General features: G+C 52.7%; 2 protein-coding genes and 2 pseudogenes across 12 annotated transcripts in view; all 4 read right to left on the bottom strand.

Moving 5' to 3' along the window:
- Agrn (agrin) overlaps nucleotides 1-6447 on the bottom strand; it is a 33440-nt gene extending 26993 nt beyond the window's left edge. For 2 of the 10 annotated variants that reach the window (XM_087214494.1, XM_087214496.1), the window contains exons 1-2: nucleotides 6137-6445; nucleotides 3959-4280 (exon numbers count right to left, since the gene is read on the bottom strand). In XM_087214494.1, the coding sequence (XP_087070620.1) occupies nucleotides 3959-4280; nucleotides 6137-6340 (526 nt within the window). In that variant the 5' untranslated portion in view covers nucleotides 6341-6445. Of the gene's footprint in view, nucleotides 1-3958; nucleotides 4281-5472; nucleotides 5614-6136 lie in introns of those variants that run through there. The other 8 variants (XM_087214498.1, XM_087214497.1, XM_087214499.1 and 5 more) reach the window with 7 other exon arrangements.
- A 1731-nt stretch (nucleotides 6448-8178) lies between these two features.
- On the bottom strand, nucleotides 8179-23922 carry Isg15 (ISG15 ubiquitin like modifier). Of its 2 annotated transcripts, XM_087214528.1 has the most exons (4): nucleotides 23157-23922; nucleotides 16618-17100; nucleotides 9050-9251; nucleotides 8179-8724 (listed from the first exon to the last, which is right to left on the bottom strand). In XM_087214528.1, the coding sequence occupies exons 3-4, from the start codon at nucleotides 9050-9052 to the stop codon at nucleotides 8242-8244; spliced, it is 486 nt and encodes a 161-aa protein (XP_087070654.1). In that variant the 5' UTR covers nucleotides 9053-9251; nucleotides 16618-17100; nucleotides 23157-23922; the 3' UTR covers nucleotides 8179-8241. The 2 variants fall into 2 exon arrangements, with proteins under 2 accessions (XP_087070654.1, XP_004863953.1); XM_004863896.4 differs by lacking the exons at nucleotides 16618-17100; nucleotides 23157-23922 and having other exon boundaries at nucleotides 9050-9260.
- LOC147827351 (U2 spliceosomal RNA) lies at nucleotides 12694-12763 on the bottom strand (annotated as a pseudogene).
- Nucleotides 17107-22098, bottom strand: LOC110345595 (low molecular weight phosphotyrosine protein phosphatase pseudogene; annotated as a pseudogene).
- Nucleotides 23923-24297: the final 375 nt, after the last annotated feature.

The following is a 24297-nucleotide window of genomic DNA, read 5'->3' as shown; positions in this document are numbered from 1 at the left end:
TACTCCCCCCTCCCACGGCTCCACTCCCGGGGGACGGTGCTGGGTAAGATCTGGAAGAGGCTAGCTCTTTTCCCAGGTCCTGCTGTGAGCAGTCCCTGCAGGGGGCCTTCCTCAGAAGAAATTCTCAGGATGGGAGGGGGTCGGGGGTCCCTCTTCCCAGGAGGCTCCACCAAAGACCTTCAGCAGCTCCCAGGCACAGTCCTGCCAAGCCAGGGCTCCCACGTGACCACTCTTAAGCCCTGGGGCAGCCCCGGGGCCTTGTGGGGATCCCTGTAGCTGGTTAGTGTGGGAAGGAGGATGTGGCTCCCCAGCAGGGCCCCAGTGGAGCCCCAGGGCGGAAGAGGCTGCTAGGATTAGGGTAGGTCAGGGTGGGGGCTCAGAACTTGCCGGGCCTCAGCCTGAGCTCTGAAGTGAGCCACTGGCCTGGATCCCAGGGGTGGAGGTCCACAGTGGGGAGGGGCAAGTTTCTACAGCTGTTTTCCACCCTCCTGTGGTGAGGCGGGCAGGCTTTGATCCTGTGGGTTGGGGGCATTAACCCTTCAGGAAGGAAACAGCACAGCCTGGCCTGCAGTAGTAGAGAACCAGGAACACAGCTGGAATAAGCTGGCTCCGGCCAGGACCCTCCTCTGGAACAGCCTCACATCCAGGCTGTGTCCTGTCCCACAGCACAGGCCCTACACCCACAAGGCGTTAAGAGGGCCATCCTGCACCTACCAGGGAAGGCCTGGCAAACAAGGGGGGAATGGTTTCAAAACAACTCTTCCACTTCCTTTTCAAGATTTTTTTTTTTTTTTTTTTTTTTGGTACCAGGGATCGAACTCGGGTCCTTGAGCTTGCTAGGCAGGCGGCAAAACCACTGAGCTAAATCCCTGGCAACTCTTCCACTTCCAATCTGCTGGGAAGAATGGAAGCTGGGACTCTTCTCTGATGGAGATCCAGGGATTGGGGTGGTTCTGGAAAAAGCCAAAAGCTGTTTCCATCCACCAGCTCAGTCCTGCTCTCTTCCTCTGCCTAAAGGGAGATCACCCTGCAAAAATTTTTTTTTTGGTACCAGGGATCGAACTCAGGTCCTTGTGCTTGCAACGCAAGTGGCAGAACCACTGAGCTAAATCCCTGGCCCCTACCCTACAAAATTTCATGGCCACCATCACCTGTCCAGCAAAGCTCACCCACAAGGCCGCCAGGAGAGCCCAGGTGAAGCCAGAGGGACAAACCCAGTCCTTCAGGTTTCTGATCAGCACCCTCGGTGGGCAGAGAAGAGGCAGCCCCTCCAGTAGCTACAGAGACAGATCACCATGGCAGACAGCCTCGAGGCTGGACCTCCCTAGGGGAGGGGCTCTCAGGGGAGCTGAAGCTGGGAAAAGCCACTGCCTACCTCAGCAGGAGGGATGTGGGGGGACACAAGGTGACTACCCAACAGCAGAGGAAGCCAGCCCGCCCAGCAAGCACTCTGCCCATAGCCTAGGTACCCTGGACCGGGGGATCAGGCCACCGCCACCCACAGCCCTGGCACCCAATGTATCTCCAGCCAGCCCCAGGACTGCCCTCCTCATGGCGCTGGGCAGCTCGTCTGGCAGAGGAAGGGCCCAGCAGGAACCTAGCTGGCTAGACAGGGCCAGGGAGCGTGGCCATCAGGACCCTCAACTTCAGGACTGAGCAGGCGCCAGACTCACTCTGACCCTGGCCCCCTGCCCTGTCCCTGTGCCAGGCCCTGGCAGGAGCAAACAACACTTCCTTTTTCTGCTCCTGGCAAAGAGAAAGCCCTTATCCAGGCCTGTGTCCCTCCTGGGGGCTTCAGGGAGGTGCCAGAACTGGCTCCTGAAGTGGGTGGAGGATGGCAGGTGGGGAAGTGCCCAAATGGAAGGTGGCTAAGGGCTGCCTAGAGCAGGCTCCTTCGTGAGAAGCAGCCCACACAAAGCAAGGGATGGAGGGCTCCTTCCTGGAGAAGCAGCCCCCCCCTGCCCAAAGGTGGTGAAGAGGGAGGGGCACATACCTGTCTCAGCTATGCCAGGAATGTGGCTCCCCAGGCGAGGGAGGACCAAGGGAGGAGCCTTTCTGGGGCTGGGGGCGGAGCTGGTTGCACGGGGCCATGAACACCACCCCCACCCTCCAAAGCAGTGCTGGCGGGAGAAACTGAGGAATAGGCTCTAGAAGGGGGTCAGGTGTGTGTCCCAGCAGCAGGTGCCTCTCAAGCCAGTTTCTGGGTGGGGTAGACAAGGGTGGAGAGGGCCTGGATGGAGTCCCACACAAGCAGGGCCCTGGGGGTGACATGCACTTTACCCTGAGGGCACATGGGTTCACAGGAAAGGGGCTGGCTTGGGTCCACTGAAGTGAAGGAAGGAGGAGCCCTAGGTCCTTAACCCTCACCTCTCAGCCCACCCAGACCGAGGATGTTCCTTCTCCAGCCTGGGGCCCTGGTCTGCTTCTAAACAGAGGTCCCCGCAACCCCCAGCACCCTCCGTCGCAGCCCAGGCTCCCAGCTCTCCCTAGACCCACTCCTTAGCCAGCTACCTGTGGGTGCGGGTTCCCACCTGGACCTCAGTCACACTGGGGGTGGGGGGCTGTCCCACAGTTCAGCCTTGGCCTTCCCAGCACCAGTACCAGGGCCTGGCATGGGCAGAGCAGGTGTGGAGAGATGCCCCACCTTGCTCTGCCCAGGGTGACCCTCCTATGTGACCTCTGACCCCACAGCAGGACCTCAGTTACTGAGTCATGGACCCTCAGGCTGGACCCACCCAGCTACAGGGTTAATGATTGATTGTGTTCTGGGGCTGGCAGGGACAAGGGACCGCTGGGCTCTGAGTGTCCTCCTCCAGCCTCCCCCAGCCCCAAAGCTGGACATCACTGACCCCATCCTCCCCTGCCTCCATGCCACAGCACCCATCTTTCCCCAAGCCACAAGCTTCCAGGGCAGGGCCAGGTCTCTGGTCCTTGCAGTAGGACAGCCAGGCTCAGGTCCCCACAGCTGAGTTTGTCTCGGCAGGGCTGGACCCAGGGGACCTGGAGACAGCCCAGAAGCAGCTAACTGCAGCTGGGGGGAACACCAAAGGGCTGCCCGCTTGGGCCCTGCTCTTCTTCCTGGACAGAGGTCCTCTGGCCACTGTGAATACCTCTGAGGAGCCAAGCCAGCAGCAAAGCCGCAAGGCAGACGGAAGAAAGGACTTCCCTGCTGGCTAACAGACCATCAGAGCACCAGAAGGCACAATCCTTGCCACTGCCCTGGACAGGAAGTTTCTCTCCATCCCCCACCCTACATCCTTTCCAACAGCAGGCACAGCAAGAAGGAATAGATAGGACGTAGGGATGGCAAGGCCCTACTGCACTCTCCTGCACAGTCCCTGAGCAAGGGTCTTGGCCCTCAACTGGGGTCATCCTAAGGCAGGGGGAGCCCTGGTCCATCATGATTCTGGTCACCTCCCAGAGGTTGGTTGGCCAGGGACTTGGGGATTCTACACCCACCCAGCGAAGCACTCACCCTGCAAAGCAAGTCTTCCCAGAAACCACAAATCGCAGGCTTCTGGGACACACAGGTAGCCCCCACCCGGCAATCTCTGTGCCCGACCGCCAAGGTTTTGCTCAAACACGTGGGCCCAGTGTAGACAGATGTTTGGGCTTCTGAAGGAACATGACAACTGGTGTCCATTCACCTGGTCCAGTTTCTCCCTAGGAAAGGGCCCTCTGAGGGAGAGAGTGGAATGCCGGGGAGGAGGAATGGGAGAGGAAGCAGAGGAGACCAGGCTCTTTGCAAGGATGGGGCTCTCTTCAGCTTAAGACGGAAGCTGTCTGAATGCTTGGGGCTGTGGACTTCTGGATGCCTGGGGGCAGCAGGGAGCCCAGGGAGCCAGGAAGCAGGGCCTGCTTAGCCTTCAGCAAACTCTTCTGTGCCTCCCCCAACCCAGTCCTCCCAGAGGCCAACTGGACATTTCATCATCTCCAAGCCTGCTCCCTGCACCCATACCTGCTGCCCTCTCCGCCTGTGCCTTGACCACCAGCCCGGACATGGTCGCCCCCAACGAACCTTCCACGCAGAACTCCACCTCTTCCAGGTTCCGCAGAGTAATGCGCATGAGGCTGGAGTTGAGCATGAGCTCGTTCTTGTGGGCCGGCCACAGGTAGCGGGGAGCTGGGTTCACAAAGAAGATCCTGGTGTCCCCAGTGGACACCTGGTTGTCACAGATGAGGGGGTCTCCAAAGCCACTGATCACCACCTTGTTGCCGCCATCCATCAGGTTCTCCTGGGTCACCACCTCTTTGCCCTTCAAGTACCGCCAGACTCGAACCTGGGGTGGAAACAGGGCCAAGTGTCACCAGTCCTCCTTCCACTCAGGGAAGGGTACCAGCCTGGGGCCCTGAGCCCTTCCCCACTCTGGCCTCAGCGGCTCCGGCCAAACATCCACAGCGGACCCTAGTCCTGGACAGAGATATATGGAGGTATTTGGGTCAGCCCTGTGCGCAGGCTACAGGGACCCATACTCGTGCCGAATATCACTGGCCCCTTAGTGCCATACACGAGGCCAGCAGCTCCCCAGCCCAGGTCTACTCAACCCCAGCCACATGAGGTGCAAGAGGTCCAAACAGGCGCAGGCTAGATCTGGAATTGGGCTCCCCCAGGCCTGGAGCACCACCTTGCACCCCACCCACCCACCTCTACTCAAGCCACTCTGGGGAAGGCCAGGACCAGCAACCTGGAAAGGGGCTTCAGGACAAGGGGCCAGCTTGGGTCCACGCAGCCCTGTAGGTGGGCTGAGACACCTCCCCCAGGAAAGGCCCCTCCGAAGACCGTGGGCCCATGCAGTCAAGGCAGCTGGGAACCACAAAGTCAAGTTGGGGCAGCTCAAGGCAGCCTCACCCTCCACCTTCTCCTCCTGGTGCCCTCAGGGCACCTGCTCTGACTAAGCCCGAGACACATGGCAGCCTCAGGCAGCCCCCCATGGCAGCAGGCCTGTGGGCCCCTGCATTTCCTGGGAAGGTGCCCTGGGAAGAGGCCCCTTCCCCAGGGGCCTGGGGCCCGGGCTTCTGGAAAGGTGGGGTGAAAGACAATGGGCACCTGTCCTCCTAGCCAGCCGCTGGGAACCTCAGGACTGTGGCTTATGCGGGGACCCCTCCAACCAACGCAAAGCATCCTGTGTCCCACCCCAGACATAGTAGGACCATGAGCCAGGCAGGGGGAGGGTCTTTGGGTTTTCACAGACCCCCTCCCCACGCCAACCACGCCCAGGAGCAGCCAACGGAAGTCGGGAAAATCCTGCAGGGACTTGGCAAAGTGCCCTGGCGGCAGGGGAGGGGGCCCAGCTGGGGGAGCCCAGCCGTATCCCACACAGGCCACTCTGACAAGGAGCCGCCACCCTCCTCATCTCCACAGAGCAGGAACGATCCGATTGCGGGCCCAGGGAGGTGGTTTTGGGGGTCAGAGGAAGGACCATCCCATCCCAGAAGCCCTCCCTAGCAGATCATGGACAGAACCCCCCATACCTATTCCAAGTGCTCCAGATCCAGCCGAAGGAGAAGCAAGGCAAGGCCTCCCTGGCCGGCTCCAGTGCCCTAGGGAGCAGAGCCCAGCACCGGCCCCCACCCGGCCCCACACACTCGGGCCTCCGCCGCGGCCCCGCCCCCGTCTCGCTCGGCCCACACCCAGTCACTGCGGCGGCTCCGCGGCCAGGTCACTGGGCTTTGCGCCCTTTCTCTCTCCCGACCACCCCTTTCGCGCTGGTGCAGGCCTCTGGGACGTGGAGTGGAGGGGCAAGGACAGCACTGATTACATCGGCCGAGTCCTTGACTCCAGCTCTATTCCTTCTCTTGGCCGGTGGGGAGAAGTGCCGCAGCCCTAGTCCTTCCAGGCGGGGGCGCGGGGGGAGGCGCACTTGTTCTGACTAGGGGTGGCTCGGGCGGAAGGGCAGCCTCCCGGGTCTCGGGCCTGGGCCCGCGGGCGGGACCGCAGAAACTTTCCCCCGGCTCTCCAGACTTTTCCGCGACCTGGCGCCCCACCCGGAGGCTTGGCCGTCGCCAAGGGAGCGCGAGCGGGGGCTGCGGAGCGTACGGGGCGCGTTCCCACGCCCGGGCCGGGGTCCCGCTAGGCAGCAGGCGCGAGGGGAAGGGGCCCGGCCCGCGATGCGGGGGCGCGGTGTGGGCGGCCCACCTTGCACGAGTACGTGAGCTGCACCGGGTCCACGTTGAGAATCTCCTCCACCGTGCCGGTGAGCACCACGTTCGCCTCCTCCTCTCGCCGCTCCAGCGCGCGCTCCGGGCACGTCCCGTGGGCGCCGGGCAGGGCGCGCGCTGCCACCAGCAGGAGCAGCAGCAGCGGTGCCGGTGCCGGGCTGCACGGCCGCGGTCGGGCCATGGTGCCACGGGGATGGGGACAGCGCGGAGCCGCGGGCCGGGCCGCGCCGGGGACAGGACTGGACGGACGGGAGGCAGCTCGGGGCGGAGGCGGCGCGCCGGCGGGCGGTGCGGGGGCGTGGCGGGGGCGGGACCACCCCTCCCCCGCGGCGCCCCGCCCGTCCCGCGGCCTGCGACCCGCGCCCGCAGCGAACAAAGCGCGGGACCGCGGTGCCGGGTGGAGATGGGGGGCGGGGGCGGGGGCGGGCGGGGTGGGGGAGGGGCGGGCGCTGTCCGCTCGGCCCCCTAGTGGACGCCCCTCCCCCCAGGAAGTGCGGCTGAAGCCGGGTTAATGCATGATCGGGAAGCGACGTGACGCGACTTCCAAGGGGCTCTCGGCGGCGCCCTGGCCACGGGGGTAGGTGGGGAGCCGGAGCCCGCGCCACGCGCCCCCCACCCCGAGGCAGCCGACCCAGCTCGCGGCCCGGCACCGCAGCCGCCGGCGCGGAGTTGGCCTCAGCCGGTGCGGGCCGTGACTGGCCTGAGCGGAGCGCCGGCCCGCCCACCTCCCGCTGGGCCGGCCGGACCAGTGAGGCAGCAGAGCGCCCCCTGCTGTCCTGCGGCGCTGGCTCGGGCCAGCCCGCAGCTAGCCACGCCCCCTCCCGCTTCGGGGCTGCTTTAGCTCGGGAGACTCGGCACATCCAGTGGGCACCCTGAGGCCCGCGGGGTCCAAGCTAGAGCCTGGCCTGTGGGAAGATGGAGGCAGAAGGAAAGGCACCACTCTGTCTTCACTAGGACTGCATCTGCCGTGCACCAGTTACAGGTCTCAGTCAGAAGCAATGAGGAGTGGGCGGCCGAAGCTCGCTGGAGGGCTTCTCCCCAATTTGGCCCGGGCTTCGAGGGAGGGACACCGAGGGTCTGCGCTCATCCTGGCTGTGCTACAGCATGGGGGGCGGGGCAGCCACCTTCACGCCCAGTGTCGACGCAGCGGCCACTCGCACAGCTGGACCTAGGAGTGCCCCGGGCCAGACAGGCACCCACACACACTGGAAAGGGCTTGTGGGTCCCCAGCCAAATTCTGCCGAGGGCGAGGTCTCGGGAAGAGATTTGCATATTCTGTGGGATCCGCCGGTGCTGTCCGGGGTCCGGCTGTCAGCCTGGCTCCTGCCAGACGACCTGGGTGGCTACATATAGAAAGAAAAGAGAGAAGGAACTATCTCAAGGGGAAGGAGATGAAGCATGTTCCAAATTGGGTACCCCCATCTGGGACTTGGTGTCCTTCGTGAACTGACAAGCTCCCAGTTCCAAGTGCCCCCTACCGGCTGACTACGGCCTCTCCATTAGGCAGAGCCCTGAGGGGGGCCCTTCCGCTATTGGCCACCCATCCTCTGTTCAGGAGCTCAGCCCGAGCCCCTGTGCCCCTCTCTGGACAGCACAGGCAGAGAGCGAGCCGGCAGGCCCCAGCCCCGGCGGTGTGGGAAAGACCTACCCACCACCGGGTCCAGGGGCTCCGGGGAGGGGCTCCCCTCGCTGGAGCCTCACCTGTGTCCCTAAGTATGCTGAGCCTCGGATGGGGAGTGGGCAGCTGTGGAGGGACTGCCTGTGGCTCAGCCTGCCCACGAGGGGCCCCAGCAGATGTGTCCTTTTCTTTTTGTAGAAGTGAATTCCCCCGAGCATGGAAGCAGGTCTTGCTTCAGTTTCTGGGAGGAAAAGATGTCACTGGTCTCTGACTGGGATGCCCTTGTCACTGAACTTGGCCACTGAAGCCTGGTCACCTGGGTGGACCTGGGTTCCCTCCCCAACCTCCTCAGCAGGAGTATGGAGATGAGGTGGTGGTGGAATGGAGCAGACCAGACAGTGTTTTCTCTGCATCCATCTTTATTTCCAAAGCTTGATTCCAGCAGGGGGCCCTCTGCACTGCTCTCAGGGCCTTGCCCTGCCCCCTCGAAGGCGCAGATTCATGAACACAGTACACTGGGACTTGAGGCCATAGTCGCCCAGCATGTGCTCGTCCTCCATAGACCTCCCCTGGAAGCTCAGGTAGAACATGTCTTCCCGTGCCCCCTCTTGCTGGCACACCTGCTTCTTCAGCGCTGCCACCGTCTGTGTCAGCTGGACCTCATACAAACGGCTGCGCCCCTTGTCGTTCCTCACCAGGATGCTGAAGGGGTTTTCACAGTCCTCCACCAACAGCCAGACCGTGCTGCCAGGGGCCAAGCCCTGTTGGGTGAGGGTGAACCTGTCCTCCAGCACCTTGTTACTCGGCTGGACAGCTAGGCGCTGCTGGAAGGCAGGCACCCCGGCCTTCTTGGCGATCTCCCTCTTCAGTTCCTGCACTGTCATGGAGGAGTTCAGGGACACCAGGAACTCCTGGCCCCCCAACATCTTCACTGTCAGGTCCCAGCCCTGTGGGTGTCACATGGGCTTAGAGACTCATTCAGCACAAGCCGAGAGTGAGCTCCTAAGCCCTGGGATGCAGCTGCCTGCCATCTGCCTTCTCCACCCATCAGGAGGAAAGGGCATAGAAGTGGTCCTTTCTAGAAGAAGGGCCAGCCTCCCTTCACCCAGATACCCCCAGCCCTACCCCGGGGGATCCAGGGATGCCCACAGAGCAGGATTGGAGCCACATCCTTCCCCTCACAATGGGGATCCGGCCAAACTCTGCACAGCTCTACCTCTGGGAAATCCCAAGGGGAGGGCTTCCTCCTCCCACCTGTCAAGTCTGCCTTACCATGGTTGTGGGCGCTAATGCCAGGTACTTCGCAGGCACTGACAAGTGAGTTCTTTACTCAGCTCCCAGCTGCTCTTTGCTGCTGGATCAGGCTCAGCCCCTTTATGAGCCCTGGCTGTGCACGTCATGGGGCGGTGTCTCCAGCAGCCTGCACCAGTGGCCAGTTGCCTTCGGTTTCAGTTTCCTTTTCCCAAGGCATGGCCTCAAGTGAATGCAAGAAACAAAACAGAACCACACATTGGTAAGGAAGCACAGAGTGGGAGAGCCCAGGCTATCAGGGTGTGTATTTGGAAAGCCCCTAAATTATCCAGTACTGCAGGTTCTTTACAAGTTGCTCAAGAGCCGTAATAACATGAACTGATTATTGAAAACTTCCATTTTCCACTTACCAGTTTCCAAGTTAGTTAAGTTTGGGGTTGGGGATATAGCTCAGAGGTAGAGCTCTTGACCAGTAAACTAATTAACTTGGGAAATGTACCATGATTAACTCAGAAACAATATAAAATAGTGACAGACAAAACCACCCAGAGGTGACTACCATTACTTTAGGATAATATCTGTTTAGATTTTTTTTAAATGAAAGAAATGTACCTTTTTTTCTATAAAAAAAAATGTATGGACACCATCAAGACAGTGAAAATGGGCTGGGGATTTAGCTCAGTGGTTTTGCTGCCTGCTACACAAGTGCAAGGACCCGAGTTCGATCCCTGGTACCAAAAAAAAAGACAGTGAAAAGGTCAAGTCACAGAACAGGAGAAAATATTTCTGAATTCTCTATCTCATAAGGGTCTAATATTCAGCATAAAGAACTGTCACTACCCAACAACAGGAAGATAAACAGTTTAATCTACAATGAGCAAAAAGGACTGGGGATGTAACTCAGTGGTAGAGACCTAGCCTAGCATAGCATGCTTGAGGTCTCTGGGTCAAATTCCCATCACCTACGAAAAAGGCAAAAGTTTGAATAGGTGTTCTTCTAAGTAGATATACAAACGGCCAACAAACGTGAAAAGATGCACAACATCATTAGTCATTAGGAAAATGCAAATCGAATCACAGGATGAGATACTGTTTCACACTAGCATGACAATGATAATAGTAATAAATAACAAATATTGATGAGGATGTGGAGAAACTGATATTCTAGTACTTTGCTGTTGAGATGGAAAATAGTATAGCCACTATGGGAAACAGTCTAGTTATTCTTCAAAAAGTTAAACATAGAATTATCATATGATCCAGCTATTTCACTCCTGGGTATATACCCCAAAGAACTGAAAAACAGCATTCAAATACTTGTATATAAATGTTCATAGGAGCAGGACTTACACTAGACAAAAAGTCGAAACTACCCAAATATCAGCAGATGAGTAAGTAAACAAAATGTGGTTGATCATATGATGGAATATCCAGACACAAAAAGGAATGAAGTAGTGACATGCATTACACCTTGAATGAACTTTGAAATCATTATGCTGCAGGAAGAAACTCAAACTCCAAAGGCCAAATGTTGTAAGACAGTCTATATAAGGTGTCCAGAACAGAGTTGTGCTGGTTCTGTCCTGAGTGTCCACCAGACATCCCTGTGGTGCTACTGGGAGGTGCTGGAGCCTTTAGGACGTGGGGGCTAGTGGGAAGAAGTTAGGTTCCTGGGGTGCCCTTGTGGGTGATACTGGGAGGAGAGCAGTCTCCTCCACCATGGCTCCCCCAGGCAACAGAGCCAAGCGACCATGGACTGGTCTGAAGTTCTGAGCTGAAGTAAACCTTTCCTCCGTGAGTGTGTGTGTGTGTGTGTGTGTGTGTGTGTGTTACAGGAGATTGAACCTTCGTATTGAGCTACATTCCCAGCTCTTTTTCATTTTTTGTTTTAGGACAAGGTCTTGCTAAGTCAGTAAGTTGCCCAGGCTAAGCTAGAACTTTCAATCCTCCTGCCTCAGCTCAACTTTCTGGAGTGCTGGCATGACAGGTGTGTACCACCATGCCTGATTCTTTCCTCCTTTTCAGTGGATTCTCTCAAGTATTTTGTCACAGTAAAGCTGACTTAATACAAGGGAGATCCATAAAAACCACAGATGCCAGAGGCTAGGAGAAGGGGGAATGAGAAATAACTGTCAAATGAATTTAAGGCCTCCTTTGAAAGTGATGATGTTTGGAAACTAGATAGAGGTGATGACTGGAGAACACTGCAGTATACTAAGTGGCCAGGTATGGTAGCACACGCCTGCAATGTCAGCTACTTAGGAGGCTGAGGGAAAGTTTGGGGCCAGTCCGGGCAACTTAGTGAGAGGCCTTGTCTCAAAATGAAAATTAAGGGCTGAGGATTTAGCTCAGTGGTGCTGATGCCTGCCTCACAAGCACAAGATCCTGAGTTCGATCCATGGTACCAAATTTTAAAAAAAAGGAAATTTAAAAAGGGTTGGGAATGTAGCTTAATGTTTATTTTATTTTATTTTTTTTTGGTACTGGGGATCGAACTCGTGACCTTGTGCTTGCAAGGCAGGCATGGTGCCACTGAGCAAAATCCCTGGCCCAAATGTAGCTTAATGTAAAGTGCTTGCCTAGGATATATCAGGCCCTGGGTTCCATCCCCAGCACACACACATATGTTATACTAGGAGTGACTGGAAAGTACTGTGTATCTTAAAATTTTATTACAGTAAAAGACACATTGTCATTAATTTCCCTCAGAATACTCCCTCTCCTTTGAGCGCTGCTCCCATCATTCTTGCCACATTCTGAAGCAGTTCTGGAAGTCCTCTTTCATTACAAGTGCTATTGAAAAGTACAGTGAACGCTGCTGCCAGGTGCCATCCAGTGCAAAGCCTGATGCATCTTTTATTGCAATAAATGTTTTAAAGTGTAAACTTCGGACTGGGGATTTAGCTCAGTGGTTCCGGCCCCTGCCTTGAAAGCACAAGGTCCCGAGTTCGATCCCTGATACCAAAAACAAAACAAAACTGTACAGTGTAAACTTCACCATATTTTTAGATCACACCTCATGCATATATATACTATACTATAGTTAGTATATTTATATTTGTAAATTTAGTATATATATCATATAGTATATGTACATTTAGTATTTATTTATATATTCTTTCTTGTTTGTTTTGAAACAGGGTCTGTCTATGTAGTCCAAGGCTGGCCTTGAACTCACTATGTAGCCCAGACTGGCCTCAAACTTGAGGCAATCTTCCTGCCTCAGCTTCCCAAGTGCTGGGATTACAGGTGTGCCCCATCATGCCCATCAAGTATTTATTTATATATTCTATATACAGTATATATATTTATATATCTATTTAGTGTATATATGTATATATACTAAGTACCACTGCGTTACATACTTTAAAATGGTTACTTTTATTTTATATGAATTCCACCTCAAAAAAACAACTTCATGCTTCTCACCATCTTGTAACATGGTTCATTCCCATAACAGTGTACCATAAACATCTGTGCTGATAGAAACATGCAAGCTGCTTTGATAGCTGCACATGTTGCCCATGGAATTATAAGTCTATTATAGTAAAGTGTGATTTAGGTAACTGATCCCATACTGTTGAATATTTAGATTATTGGTAAAGTTCTGCTATTACAAACAGCATAAAGTAGGTGAAGTTAGCTAAAAAAACCAAATAATAAATAAATGTTTAAGTAAAAGTTTAAAAAGTTAATATTTTACACTTGATCTTAGCCAAAAGGCCAAGAAGCGATAAAAAAGTAAGTATTTTAAATAAAAAGCAAAAAAGTAGAGAAACAAAATTTTGTAAATATGAATTCTGACCGTACTTCCTTAAAAAAAAATCTCATAAGGCACCAAAAAATTAATATGTAAAAAACAAGAGAGTTAAAATTTCTTTCTTTTTGTTATTTTAAGTTTGTACCATGACTTCTTGCATAAGTAATATTAGTATTGTAAAAAGAAAAACGCAAACAAATATTAAAAAAAAGAATAGGGCCAGGGATGTGGCTGAGTTGTAGAACGCTTGCCTACCATGCACAATGCCCTGGGCATGTTCCCAAGCACTGCAAAAGGGAAAAATAGGGGGACAAGGAGGAGGGAGGGAATGGAAAAGGGATTTAAAAAAAGAACAGAAGGAAACAATGGAAACAAAACTTTTGTGAATGGGAAGGGGGAGAAGGGTTGAAGGGAGGGGAGAGGAATGAGGGAAAAAAAAAGAATTAAGATATATTATATACAAAAGCCAGGTATTTAGCTCCATGGTGCCACTGCCTGCCTCATAAGTATAAGGTCCTGAGTTCAATCCCCAGTACCAAGAAAAAAGATATATTATGTACAGGTGCAAATTCCCCATGATGAATGTGATCATTATATGCAGCAAACATGTACCAATAAACTATGAAAAATAATAAATAAAATACAAATTTAAAAAATGTAGAATGTGAATAGCTTCCATGCTCCCCGCTATGACAGCAATCAGCATGGTACACGTCTTCCGATTCCTCCTTGTTCACATGTGGTACTGAAGTCATTTTCTTTTAGGAACTTCATCCCAACTCTAGCAGACCAAAAAATGCAAATCCATCAAGGCAGCAAACTGGTCACCTGTCTTAATTTCCTGCGGTGCTAGAGTGGAGTACCACAGATGGTATGGCTTCTAAGGGCAGGAATTTGAGGGCCAGGGATGTAGCTCAGCAGTACAGTGCTTGCCTGGCAATGCCCAGTTAGATTTCTGGTACAAAAAACCACAATGGGGCCAGGGATATAGCTCAGTGGTGCATGCAGCACAAGGCCCTGAGTTTGATTCCCGGTACCAAAAAAAAGAGATCAGGAATTTGATTTGCTCTCTCACCATTCTTCAGTTTGAAAGTCTAATATCCAGGTGGACTGAATGACTAGGACTGCGAAGCTGGTTATAAAAAAATAGAGAGAGAGAGAGCGAGCAGGTGTGAGCTCCGCAAGGTGACACACACTTGTAATCCCAGCACTTAGGAAGCTGAGTCAGGAGGGTCACTAGCAGTTCGAGGCCAGCCTGGACTAGAGTGAGGCCCTGTCTCCAAAAATAAATAAAAAAGAAAGAAAGTAAACAAATAGAAAGAAATATACTACTCAGATATTCAGTAGAAGTAAGCAATTGTGGCCATATTGACAATTTTGTTAAATAAACAGGGCTGAGGATATAGCTCAGCAATAGAGCACTTACCTAGTGCCCTCAAGGCCCTGGGTTCAATTCCTAGCCACACACATACATACATACACAGACCACCCTAGATATTAACAGTGAAGTCTGAGACAAGCATTACTAGAAGTACAGAAGGTCACATAGCAATAAAAGGTTTTCATCTGGGTGTGGTGGCACACAGCTGTGACTCCAGCACTCTGGGAGGCTGAGGCAGGAAAGTCAAAAGTTTGAGCCCAGCCTGAGCAACTTAGCAACCCTGTCTTAAAATAGAAAAAAGGGGTGAGGTGGGCTGAGGGTGTAGCTCAGTGAGAATGCTCTGGGTTCATTCCCTAGTACCAAGAAAAAAAAGTTTACATTTACTAGTAAAATAAATGTGAATTTGGGCACTCAGGGTGGGGCTCAGTGACAGCACTTGCCTACCACATAGGAGGCTCTGGGTTTCATCCCAATACCACACACACACAAAATTAAATTTCTTTGTGTTTAATAACATGCCACAAAATACATACGTTCTAGTCACAAGCCTTAATGTTGTATTTAAGAACATAGTGAATTGTACCCCCCAAAAAGAACATAGTGAATTATAACAGCCACTTCCAAAGGGGTCTTTGGTTAATCCTTGGTCTCATGTATAAACCAACTTAAACTTTCTCAAACCTTTAAAAAAGCATCTATAATATTATAGACTTCCCTTGATTTTGTTTTGGTGCAGGGGATGAACCCAGCGCTTTACTCATGCTAGGCAAGAGCTCTACCACTTAGCTACGCTCCCACCAATGGGATTATGTTGTGGCAAAGCAAAATAGCTGTGTTACAGCCAAGTGTTACAGCTCTGTGTTGTAGCTCAAGCACAGGCTCCAGAAATTTGAAGACTGACTTGAGAATCTGCAAGTCAGATTGTCGGCTGGCTCAGAGGAGCTTGTTGGCTCCAAATTCTGAGTGCTGAAGCAGAAATGGGAGCATCCTTATACAGGGAGCTAGGGATAGGTGAGTGTGGAGGGCAGAGTTATACAACATTCCTAAAGGGTCTCACAGTTCAAACAGTTACAAAATATTTTGATACACTGGGCAGGAGCACCCTGTAGCACAGTTACATTTTTGGAACAAAACATTTCACAGAAAAAACATGTGGCAGGGAGGCTGGCCCTATGTATTATTGCTCCATCGATTATGCTGAAGCCTCCAACTGCTGCCAAAGCAGCCTTTCCCAGGGCCAGGCCTCCCTGCTCCTGCTTGTGCTCCTGGACTGGTCACCCCCCGCACCACTGCCCATTTCCCTCCAGCGGTCTCCTGGCTCTCCTGGGCTCACCTGTCTCTACCCCTGGCCCTCACCAGCACTTGGCCCCAACCCTCCAGCGCACTCCTGGCCAGGCCCTGTGCCCAAGCCCTCTGCACCCCTGCAAGTCTCTCCCCTGGGATGAAGCCTTCCCTGTCTGTCCCCACTGCTGTGTCTCTCCCTACGGACCACCTTCTAGGAATCATGTGACTTACTTCTTTGTCACTGTTATGGTCTTTCTCCTTCACTACAGTGTCTATGACTAAACCTGCGGGGAACACTTATGTAGTTAAATGAATCCTTGTATATTTAATTTCATTAACTGTAAAAATGTGCCGGATCTTACATTCTCATTCTGACATCAATAAATTCAATAACATCCTCCCATATTTGTCTAAAATCATGTACCTAAATATCTTACAAATAAAAAAAATTTTTTGAGACACAGTCTTGCTGTGTAGCCCAGGCTGGCCTTGAACTCTCAGCAGTTCTCCTGCCTCAGCCTCCTGAGTGCTGGGATTACAGGAATGCGAACAATACCTGGCGTTCTTTTCACAACTTTAAGGAGGCAGGATGACACACAGAGAATGTCACTAGCATGTGATTCAGTGCCCGATATGGTGCCTGCTGGGATGTTGTCCTACCACCAAGGAAGTCTGCTTTGTCTCCATCATCTCTGCCTAATTCTAGCTGAAGTTTCTTGCCTGCTGGAGAACTGTCCTGGTCCTTGAGGGGTTGGGGTGCTCCTTGGGTGGGTGAAGCATGGCCCTGATGAAGACTGGACACATGGGGTCCTTAGTGGCGCCCTCGGAGAGTAAGGAAGTGGCGCTGTGGAAAACACCACCTGCCACCCGGGGGTCAGCACCATTACACTGCTGGAGCCCGGGACCCTTCTTTCCCACTCAGTAAAGGAGCCCTTTGGCCCGGAGGAGCCTTAAGTATCCTGAGAGAGACCAAGGCTAGATCTGAGAGGCAGGAAAGAAACTGAGGGATGAGGGTGGAGTTTGGGAGACAGGCCATGCAGAGAGCAGGGCTTGCCTGACTCGGAGAGTTGCTTGTTGGGCTGGGCACAGGCCTCGGGCTCTGGGTGGCTCTCAGGGACAGGCAGGCCGCTCTCCCCTCGGCTCAGTCCCAAAGCCAGCACTCACCTGTGGAGCACGTCAATGTGCAGTGAAGGTAAAGTGGCACCACCGGAGGGTGGCAGACCAAGGGAGAGACCGGCACTCAGAGAAGTGAAGGGAAGGCAGGTTTATTCGCTAGCTAGCGAGCCCAGCAGAAGTTACCTTCCAGAGTCTGAGCCCTGTTTCTCCATTTGTTCTCATATTTATCTGTTCTTCAGCCAGGGTGGGAGAGCGAGCAGAATTTCACAGAAGCAGAACTTAGCAAAGGGTAGGGAGGTGGAGGTAATGTTGTTTTCACAGTTTATCTTTAAGACATAGGGAGGTGGGCAGCTGTGTTTCAGCAGTTCATCTTCTGGGCATGGTGACCTTTGTGAATTTAGCAGGAGGGACAAGCCTTAGACGGTCAGCCTTGAGACCATCAGTCTCTGGCAAGCTTTGAGAAGGTCAGTCTGCTCTGTCTTTTGTTTTTTCCATTTCAAAGGTAGGATCCCATTTGTCTTCCTGATGCCCCTAGGATTGAGGTAGGATAAAAGATAGCAAGATAGGTAGAAAGGAGACAAGGAATATCATAATTTTAAAATCAAGCTTTTAAGAAAACTGCAGGATACAAAGTTACCCAAGGTTACAAAGCCTTTTTTTTCTTTCCAGGAAACTCACTCCAAAATCTGTAAGTTTTAAGAGATACAGTAAATCTGCAAATTAGGGCCATGCCTTTCCCTGTAAATTGGGCCCACTTTTCACCAATTTCAGACTTGTATCCCCAAGGAAATAGTACTATTAAGTGGGCGGCATCTGTCTAAATTTCAAATGCAAATGGTTTGCATTCTGACCTAGCAAACACTAGGACTGGCAAAGCCCAACCGAACTCCAATGCTGCTTGACAAAGTTCCAGCTGGGGGAAAGAAAGGGTGGAACACATCGTACCCTCATGTTTTATTTTTTCTTGCCATAATGTTTATAATTGTTACTCTGATCGCAGGAGTCATTGTCTTTGTGACTAACAACAAACTCTCCATGAGGCAAACTGGTAATGATATATTGAAATCTGATCTGGCTCACAAGTCCCAAATTCCAGTTTCTCTTAGTTCTATTGCCACATCCACTTCTAAAGAAACCTCTCCTAAAACCCCCTCTGTTTCCCCACTACTATAACTCCCCCTCTTATTGTTGACATTCTATTTACTAAAGGGGTCTTACAAAAGGATTGGAAGGACAGACTTTAGATGTAAGAAATAGTAGAAAATGGGAAATAGAAAGAACGTTAAGACAGGTAAATGCATTAAGGAGACAAGTTACTCAATATTTCTCAAAGTGCTGTAAATATCTCCTGCTCATGGACTATGAACCCAAATGACATTTAGTTAAGATGAATAGAGGTATAGAAAAATAGAGAGCTAATAGAAAACTATATTAACCATTGTGCAGTTTCTCAAGGGCCAGCTGGCGACCACAAGTTTGACACTTAGTTGATTAAATCTTGCTTGTACCCCCGCTGATATAAAGATTTTGATTAAGTTACCTTCTGTTCTGCTTAGGTGTGGGTAAATAAGGGGACAGTTGTAATTTTTAAATATGTATTCGTGATGTTCAATGAAATGAAACAGCTTAGAGGAATTGTACTTTGTTTAACAAAAAATAACCTTTACTTCAATAGAAATTGCTAAGGCAACTTAAAATGTAAACATGTTCCGTCCAGTGCCTCCCAGCTATTGCTTAAAGATATAAAAATAAATCAGACCCTGAGATTTATCAGAGGGAACCTGGACATTGCTCATGGAGGTTCTTTCTCATCGCCGGCCCAGGACATCTCCCCTTCCTACCCTACATCGACTGCACGTCGACTGCAGCTGGTCTGCGGCAAGGACTACACATCCTAGACCATCCTCTGTCTTGAGGACACCCCAAGACCACAGGAAAACCCAGGCCCCAGCCACAATGCCTCTCGACTGTATGTGCTGCACTTCCTTCTCAGCGTGGATCTCTTTCTGCTTAGTAAACCTGCATAAGCCTCTCACCAACAATTCTTTTTTGTTGTTGTTGTTCTCAAATGCTTCTTTGACAATAAAAAAAGGAGGAAGACGCTGGATTTATCTCAGTTGTACTTTGTAACTTCTCAGTTTATCTTGAAAGCAATCTTTTCTGATACCCATATGAATTTGAGAATGAAATGAAATTACTTATATTTGCCTATAACTTTCTTATTAACATATCAATATTTACACATACAAACGTAATAAACTTTTCCAACTTTTTAACTTACTTTTTTAAACCTAAGCCAATTTGTATTGACATCTAATTACACATGCATATAAAACAGACACACTCCTCAACTGTTCATAAGATACACTGCTTACAAGCGTTCTCGTTGGACAGAATTAAATTTTTAGAGGAAAGTACTTTAAATGGGAACAAATAAGCAGACCTCCTCATGAAATAAACTAGACAAAACCAACAACTATTAAACCAACAATTCTACCAATCTCTCTTTTCATCTTAAATACAGGAGGTGTGATCAAAATGTAGTGAATGTTTAAATTAAAATTATTACAGCAAAACACACTTCCATGAATCCCCCTCAAAATATTCTCCATAGGTTCAAACACTCTCATCCCAAAGTTCCTGCCCCTTTCTGAAGCAGTTCTGTATATCCTCTCTCATGCCTTTACAAAGTGTGATCAGAACTACAGTGAAGGCTGCTGTCAAGTGCCATCTGATGGAAAGGCAGCTCCTAAAAACATGAGTGTGTCCTCATCCACTTCAGTCACCAGATCTGGCACTGTGTGACATCTGGCTCTTCCCCAAGTCAAAATGACCGTGAGAGGGAAATGTTTTCAATCCATTCAGGACACGGAGGCCAGGACAGCGCAGCTAAAGACCCTCAGGAAAGACTTCCAGAAGTGCTTCAGAAAATGGCAAGGAAGATGGGATGAGTGTGTCCAAAGCAAAGGGGAGGACTTTGAGGGGATTCATGGCAATGTGTCTTTTACTGTAAATTTTTAAAAGAAGTTAAACATTCACTATATTTTTTGAACACATGCATACAAATGTGCATAATGAGTGTGCATGAGCTACAACACTGATATGTTGGTGAAAGGCTGCTCTGGATGGGCTGCTGTGACTGGTAGAGGCCAGGTGGAGAGTGCACAGGTGAGCTGAGGCACTGTCCACACTCCCTCGAGGTAGCACAGGTATCCAGGTCTTCCTGGGCTAAGAGGATGATCTGGGCCTTTGGGTCTTTCTTGCTCCATTGTGCTCTGTTTGTCTGCTCTGTACTTTTTTTTTTTTTTTTGGTACCGGGGATCGAACTCAGGTCCTTGTGTTTGCGCAGCAGGCAGCGAAACCCCTGAGCTAAATCCCCAGCCCTGTTTGTCTGTTCTATTTTGTTTCAGTTTTATAAATAGGGCAAAGTGGAACATTCAACTAGTCTAAGAACACTTACTGTACCCCATAAATGCCGAATCAAGCATGTTTATTTATTCTTCTGCAAATGCAGCAGATCTGCACCTACAGTTATTTTTAAGAGAAGAACCGTTAAGTCATCTGGAGAAACAGGTGGGGCTGGGGCTTGAGCACAGGAGTGAGAGGGCAGAGCTGGCTGGGGTGAGTGTGGGCCAGCGGAGGGGCCTGGCCAGCCCTAGCAGGCCTTCTCCAGGAGGGCTTTGCAACACTGGACGCACTGCTGGTACACCAGCTCGAAGTCAGACTCATTCCCATAATAGGGGTCTTCAATGATGAGCTGTTTCTGTGGATCATAGCTTCCAAGCAGTTCAATTTTAGCTTTGCAGCCTTTAACTTGATTGCTTTTTCTATTCAAATCTCTGATTGCTTTCGTCCATACACAGTATGTAGTCAAATGTTGCAAAGTCCTCCTTGGTGACCTGCCGGGGAACGTGACTTATGGGGATGCCATGCTTCTTCATGCAACTTTGCCCTCGATAGTCGGGGAGGGGGGGGTTTCCCACTTCATATGTAGTTGTGGCTGCACTGTCTATCCTCCAGTTATCTGAAATGTTTTGATCAGTTACAAGTTTTCTGAAAACTGCTTCTGCAGTGGGTGACCGGCGAATGTTACCCAGACAGTGAACAGCACAGACTTCAGCCTGGACTCAGCCATGTTCCCACGTGGTCACTTCACCAACAATTCTTTTCCTCAATGAATCAGAACCCGGGAGAGGATGAGTTGAAGCCTCCACCTCCTCTTTGCAGCAACCTCCACAAACCAATGTGGTGACAGGATAAATGAAGACTACCCATTTTGAAGAGCAAGAGGGAGGGAAGGCTACTCCTTCAGCTCTGCATCCCCACCTGTCTCACTGGACCCACCCAGACCTGTTCCCAAGCTGGAGCCCAGGGAACTGAGAGAGTTCAGTAGGTAGTTGCCCTGACAAGAGCCCCAGCAGGGGCACTCAGCTCTCCCTCAGCTCAGCCCAGGGAGGAAGGGAAGTAGAAGGGGGTGACAGCCTGGCAATGGTAAGGTACCAGACAGCAGGACAGGTCCTGGCCACCTGCCCAAGCTGAGGCAGAGACAGGAGAGCCAGGTCCCAACTATGAGGGGCTTTCTGGGCTGGCAGGGTCACCTGGCTCCTCACATTTATCTGAGGCCAAAGGGGAATTGGCAGCTCAAGAGTGACAGCCAGCCTTGTTGTCAATCCTGAGACCCTCACCCCACTTCAGTGCCCTGGAGGGGCCAGGAATGGGCTCAGAGGCTCCTTAAAGCCAGGGATAGGGAACAAGTATTGGGGCAGAGATGCAGACATTTGGTAGATGAGGTGACCCTTCAGCACATCAGCTGTTTCACTCAGAACTGGGCATGGTGGTGCATGCCCGTAATCCCAGCACTCAGGAGGCTGTGAGTTCAAGCACAGCCTGGGCTACACAGCCAGTTCAAGGCCAGCCTAAACTACATAGCAAGACTCTGACTCAGAAGAAGAAGAAAAAGAGGAAGAGGAAGAGGAGGAGGAGAAAAAAAGAAAAGCTGCAAAGCTTGGGAAGCCTTGGGCTGTCCCCACAAACCCCAGGTCCCTACTGGTCCTGCCTGACCCCCCTTTCCTCCCCTTCTGGATTCTGGGAATGTGGCTGTTTCCATGGAGCCGTGCAGAGCTGCCCTCCCCTGAAGTCCCCACCCCACAGGCTTGCTGGTGATTCTGTTGCTTGCTTGAGGCAGGCCCCCACCTGGATCAGGAGCACCAGGGGGGTCTGCAGCCCAAGGCTCAGGGGCCCCAGCAAGCCCTTCTTTGAGTGGATGCAGCAGAAAGCCTGGATCTGAGCCCTCCAAAGTCAGGGGTATCCTGCTGTAAACCAAAGTGGAACAACAGCAAACTCGAAAACAATCAGCCTGTTTTTCCACTCTGTTCTCTGAAGCAATAGAAAAGTTTTAACTTTTGGCCCTCACTTTTTTGTCAGCTCTGCTTGGCTAGGGCTCAAGTCACTGTTGGGTAACCCAGAAGAATGTGACATCACTAACCCCATGACATCATTCTATCTGGCTTGTCATTACCCTGTGACATCACCCACCTGCGCAGTGGCATCCTCACATCCTGTTCCATGTCTTGACCCCGTGGAGTCACTTTATGTGACCTCCTCGCCTGCCCACTGGCCTGGGACATCTGCCTCTCTGCAGCCCAGTGCCCACCAGGTGGGGAGCTCGTCCGGCCCTGCTCCGCAGGCCCACGCTAGACGCTGCTCCGAGCTCGTGGACGGGCGATTTCCAGCGCGAAGGCGCTGGTAGGAGGGGTGCGGGTCGCCTGGCGGAGCTCCGCGGTCCGAGGAGGGGGGTCGTAACTGATGCTGGGCGGGGCGAGCTGGGAGAAGAGGGGAGTCGCGCCCATTGGCAGGCGCAGGCGTGGGAAAGGACGCCCGCCCGGGTTCACACACCCTGTGGCGGATGGGCCTTAAATAGCGGGCGCCGCGCGGGTTGGGCTGGGACCCTGCAGAGGGCGCGGAGCGCTCGGTACTGGGCCGAGGAGCAGCACACCCTGCAAAGAAACCGAGCGCCGTGGGCCTGGGATTTAACTCAGCGGCGCTGTGTCTGCCTCGCAAGCGCAAGGTCCTGAGTTCGATCCCCGGTACCAAAAAAAGAAAGAAAGAAGGAAAAAAAGCCGAGCGCCTTGCTGCACACCCCAGACAAGTGCTGCTGCGCGGCGGAGCCCTGCAAGGTGGGTCTGGGGCGCGCGCAGAGGGCCCGGGATGGGAGGGACAGCAGCGCGTGGGATTCAGCTGCTCCCCGACCCGCACCCCCCAAGCCGGCCGTGGAGAAACGGCGCCTTCATCCTAGACTCCCTCAGCAAAGACATAAGCGGGGCGGAAGGGAGAGTCGAAGGCCTGAGCTCGAGGAAGGTCGAGCAGGAAGGGGCGCCCATGACGCAGTTCCACCCCCAGCGCTCCCGCCGCTCGGAACTGGCGAAGACTGACGCCCTGGAGGTGACCGTAGGACGCCTGCGCGACCTGCGCCCCCGCAGGTGACCGGCGAGGCGCGGCCGGGCGTGCTGGGAGGCAGGAGGGGCGAGGGTCTCCGCCGGGGCGTCCCCTCCAGTCCCCGCCGCTCTGCAGCCAGACTCCGCACTGACCTCGCCTTCCTGGGCAAGCGTCGCGCCGCTCCACCGGCCCTGGCCAAGCCGCTTCCTGACCGGCTGCGAGGGCGTCTGCCGTGCCACTTGGCTGCCAGCCTCCCGGCTCTGCGCGAGGCTCCCGCGGTGCCCAAGCTGGGGCTGCAGGCCGGGGCGGGCCCGGGGGGCCGTGGATGAGCTGCGCCCGGTCCTAGAGTGCGGGCTTGGCCGACTGTACTGAGCCGGAAAACGATTTCCGAGCAAAAAAGGTTTTTCCTGCGGCTAGCTGACCTAACTGACAAAGAGCCACCCTCAGTTCCCCAAGTGTCTGTATCCAGTGTACTTGTCTATCAAATCATGTAAAAGAAATGTAACGTCCTCCACCAATGAACTGATGATAAATGCCTTGCTTCTGTATCCCCACTCCCCTTCCTTAACCCATATAAACCCTGTTCACTGCCGGCTCCGGGCGGATCGCTTCGTGGAGAAATCCTGCTCAGTCCGCCGCGTAATAAATTTGGCCCCAGCCTCCGGTGCGTTCTCCATTCTTCTTGGCCTGGTCTTGCTATACACTAAGAGCTGCCACACTGTGGACTGTAAGCCTACCGTTATAGTACCACAGTGTATTTAACTCCAGAGGCCCGCCTTGTCTTTTTGGGGGTTTTCTTTGTGAATAGTCTTGTTCCTAAGAGCCTGCACACTCAGTCCCAGGAAGGCTGCGAGTCTCACGCTGGCCCTACGAAACCCTTACCCTAGGCCCCGCCCCTTCCCTAGGCCCCGCCCCTCTGGGCTTTGTCCCGCCCAGCTGGGTCCGCCCTTCCCTGGCACCGCCCCTAGCCCGGGCCTGTTGAAGCTCCGCCTCGGTCCGGGAGATCTAGATTTCCAGGTTCACCGATGGAACCCAGGGCCCACCTTGGGGTGGCCCTAGGGTGTGATGTTCCAGGAGGCAGGCAGGAAGGTGACAGCCACCAAGCTTTCCAGGATGTATCTCAGTGGTGGAAGGTGCTTAAAGGTTCAACTCCAAATACCAGCCCCCCAATAAATACCACCCCTTTCAAATGTCCATCACCTGATGAATGGATAGATTGTGACGTATCCTTACAACAGGATATTATTTGACAATAAAAAGGAATGAGAAACTGGTACATACTGTTGTGAGACT

Source organism: Heterocephalus glaber, unplaced genomic scaffold (genome assembly GCF_053883595.1).
Source record: "Heterocephalus glaber isolate CG9 unplaced genomic scaffold, H.glaber_assembly_v1.0 deba00001447, whole genome shotgun sequence".
In the NCBI taxonomy this organism is placed as follows: Eukaryota; Metazoa; Chordata; class Mammalia; order Rodentia; family Bathyergidae; genus Heterocephalus; species Heterocephalus glaber.
Note: the sequence above shows the minus strand (reverse complement) of the source record. Positions and strands in the feature narration are given on the sequence as shown.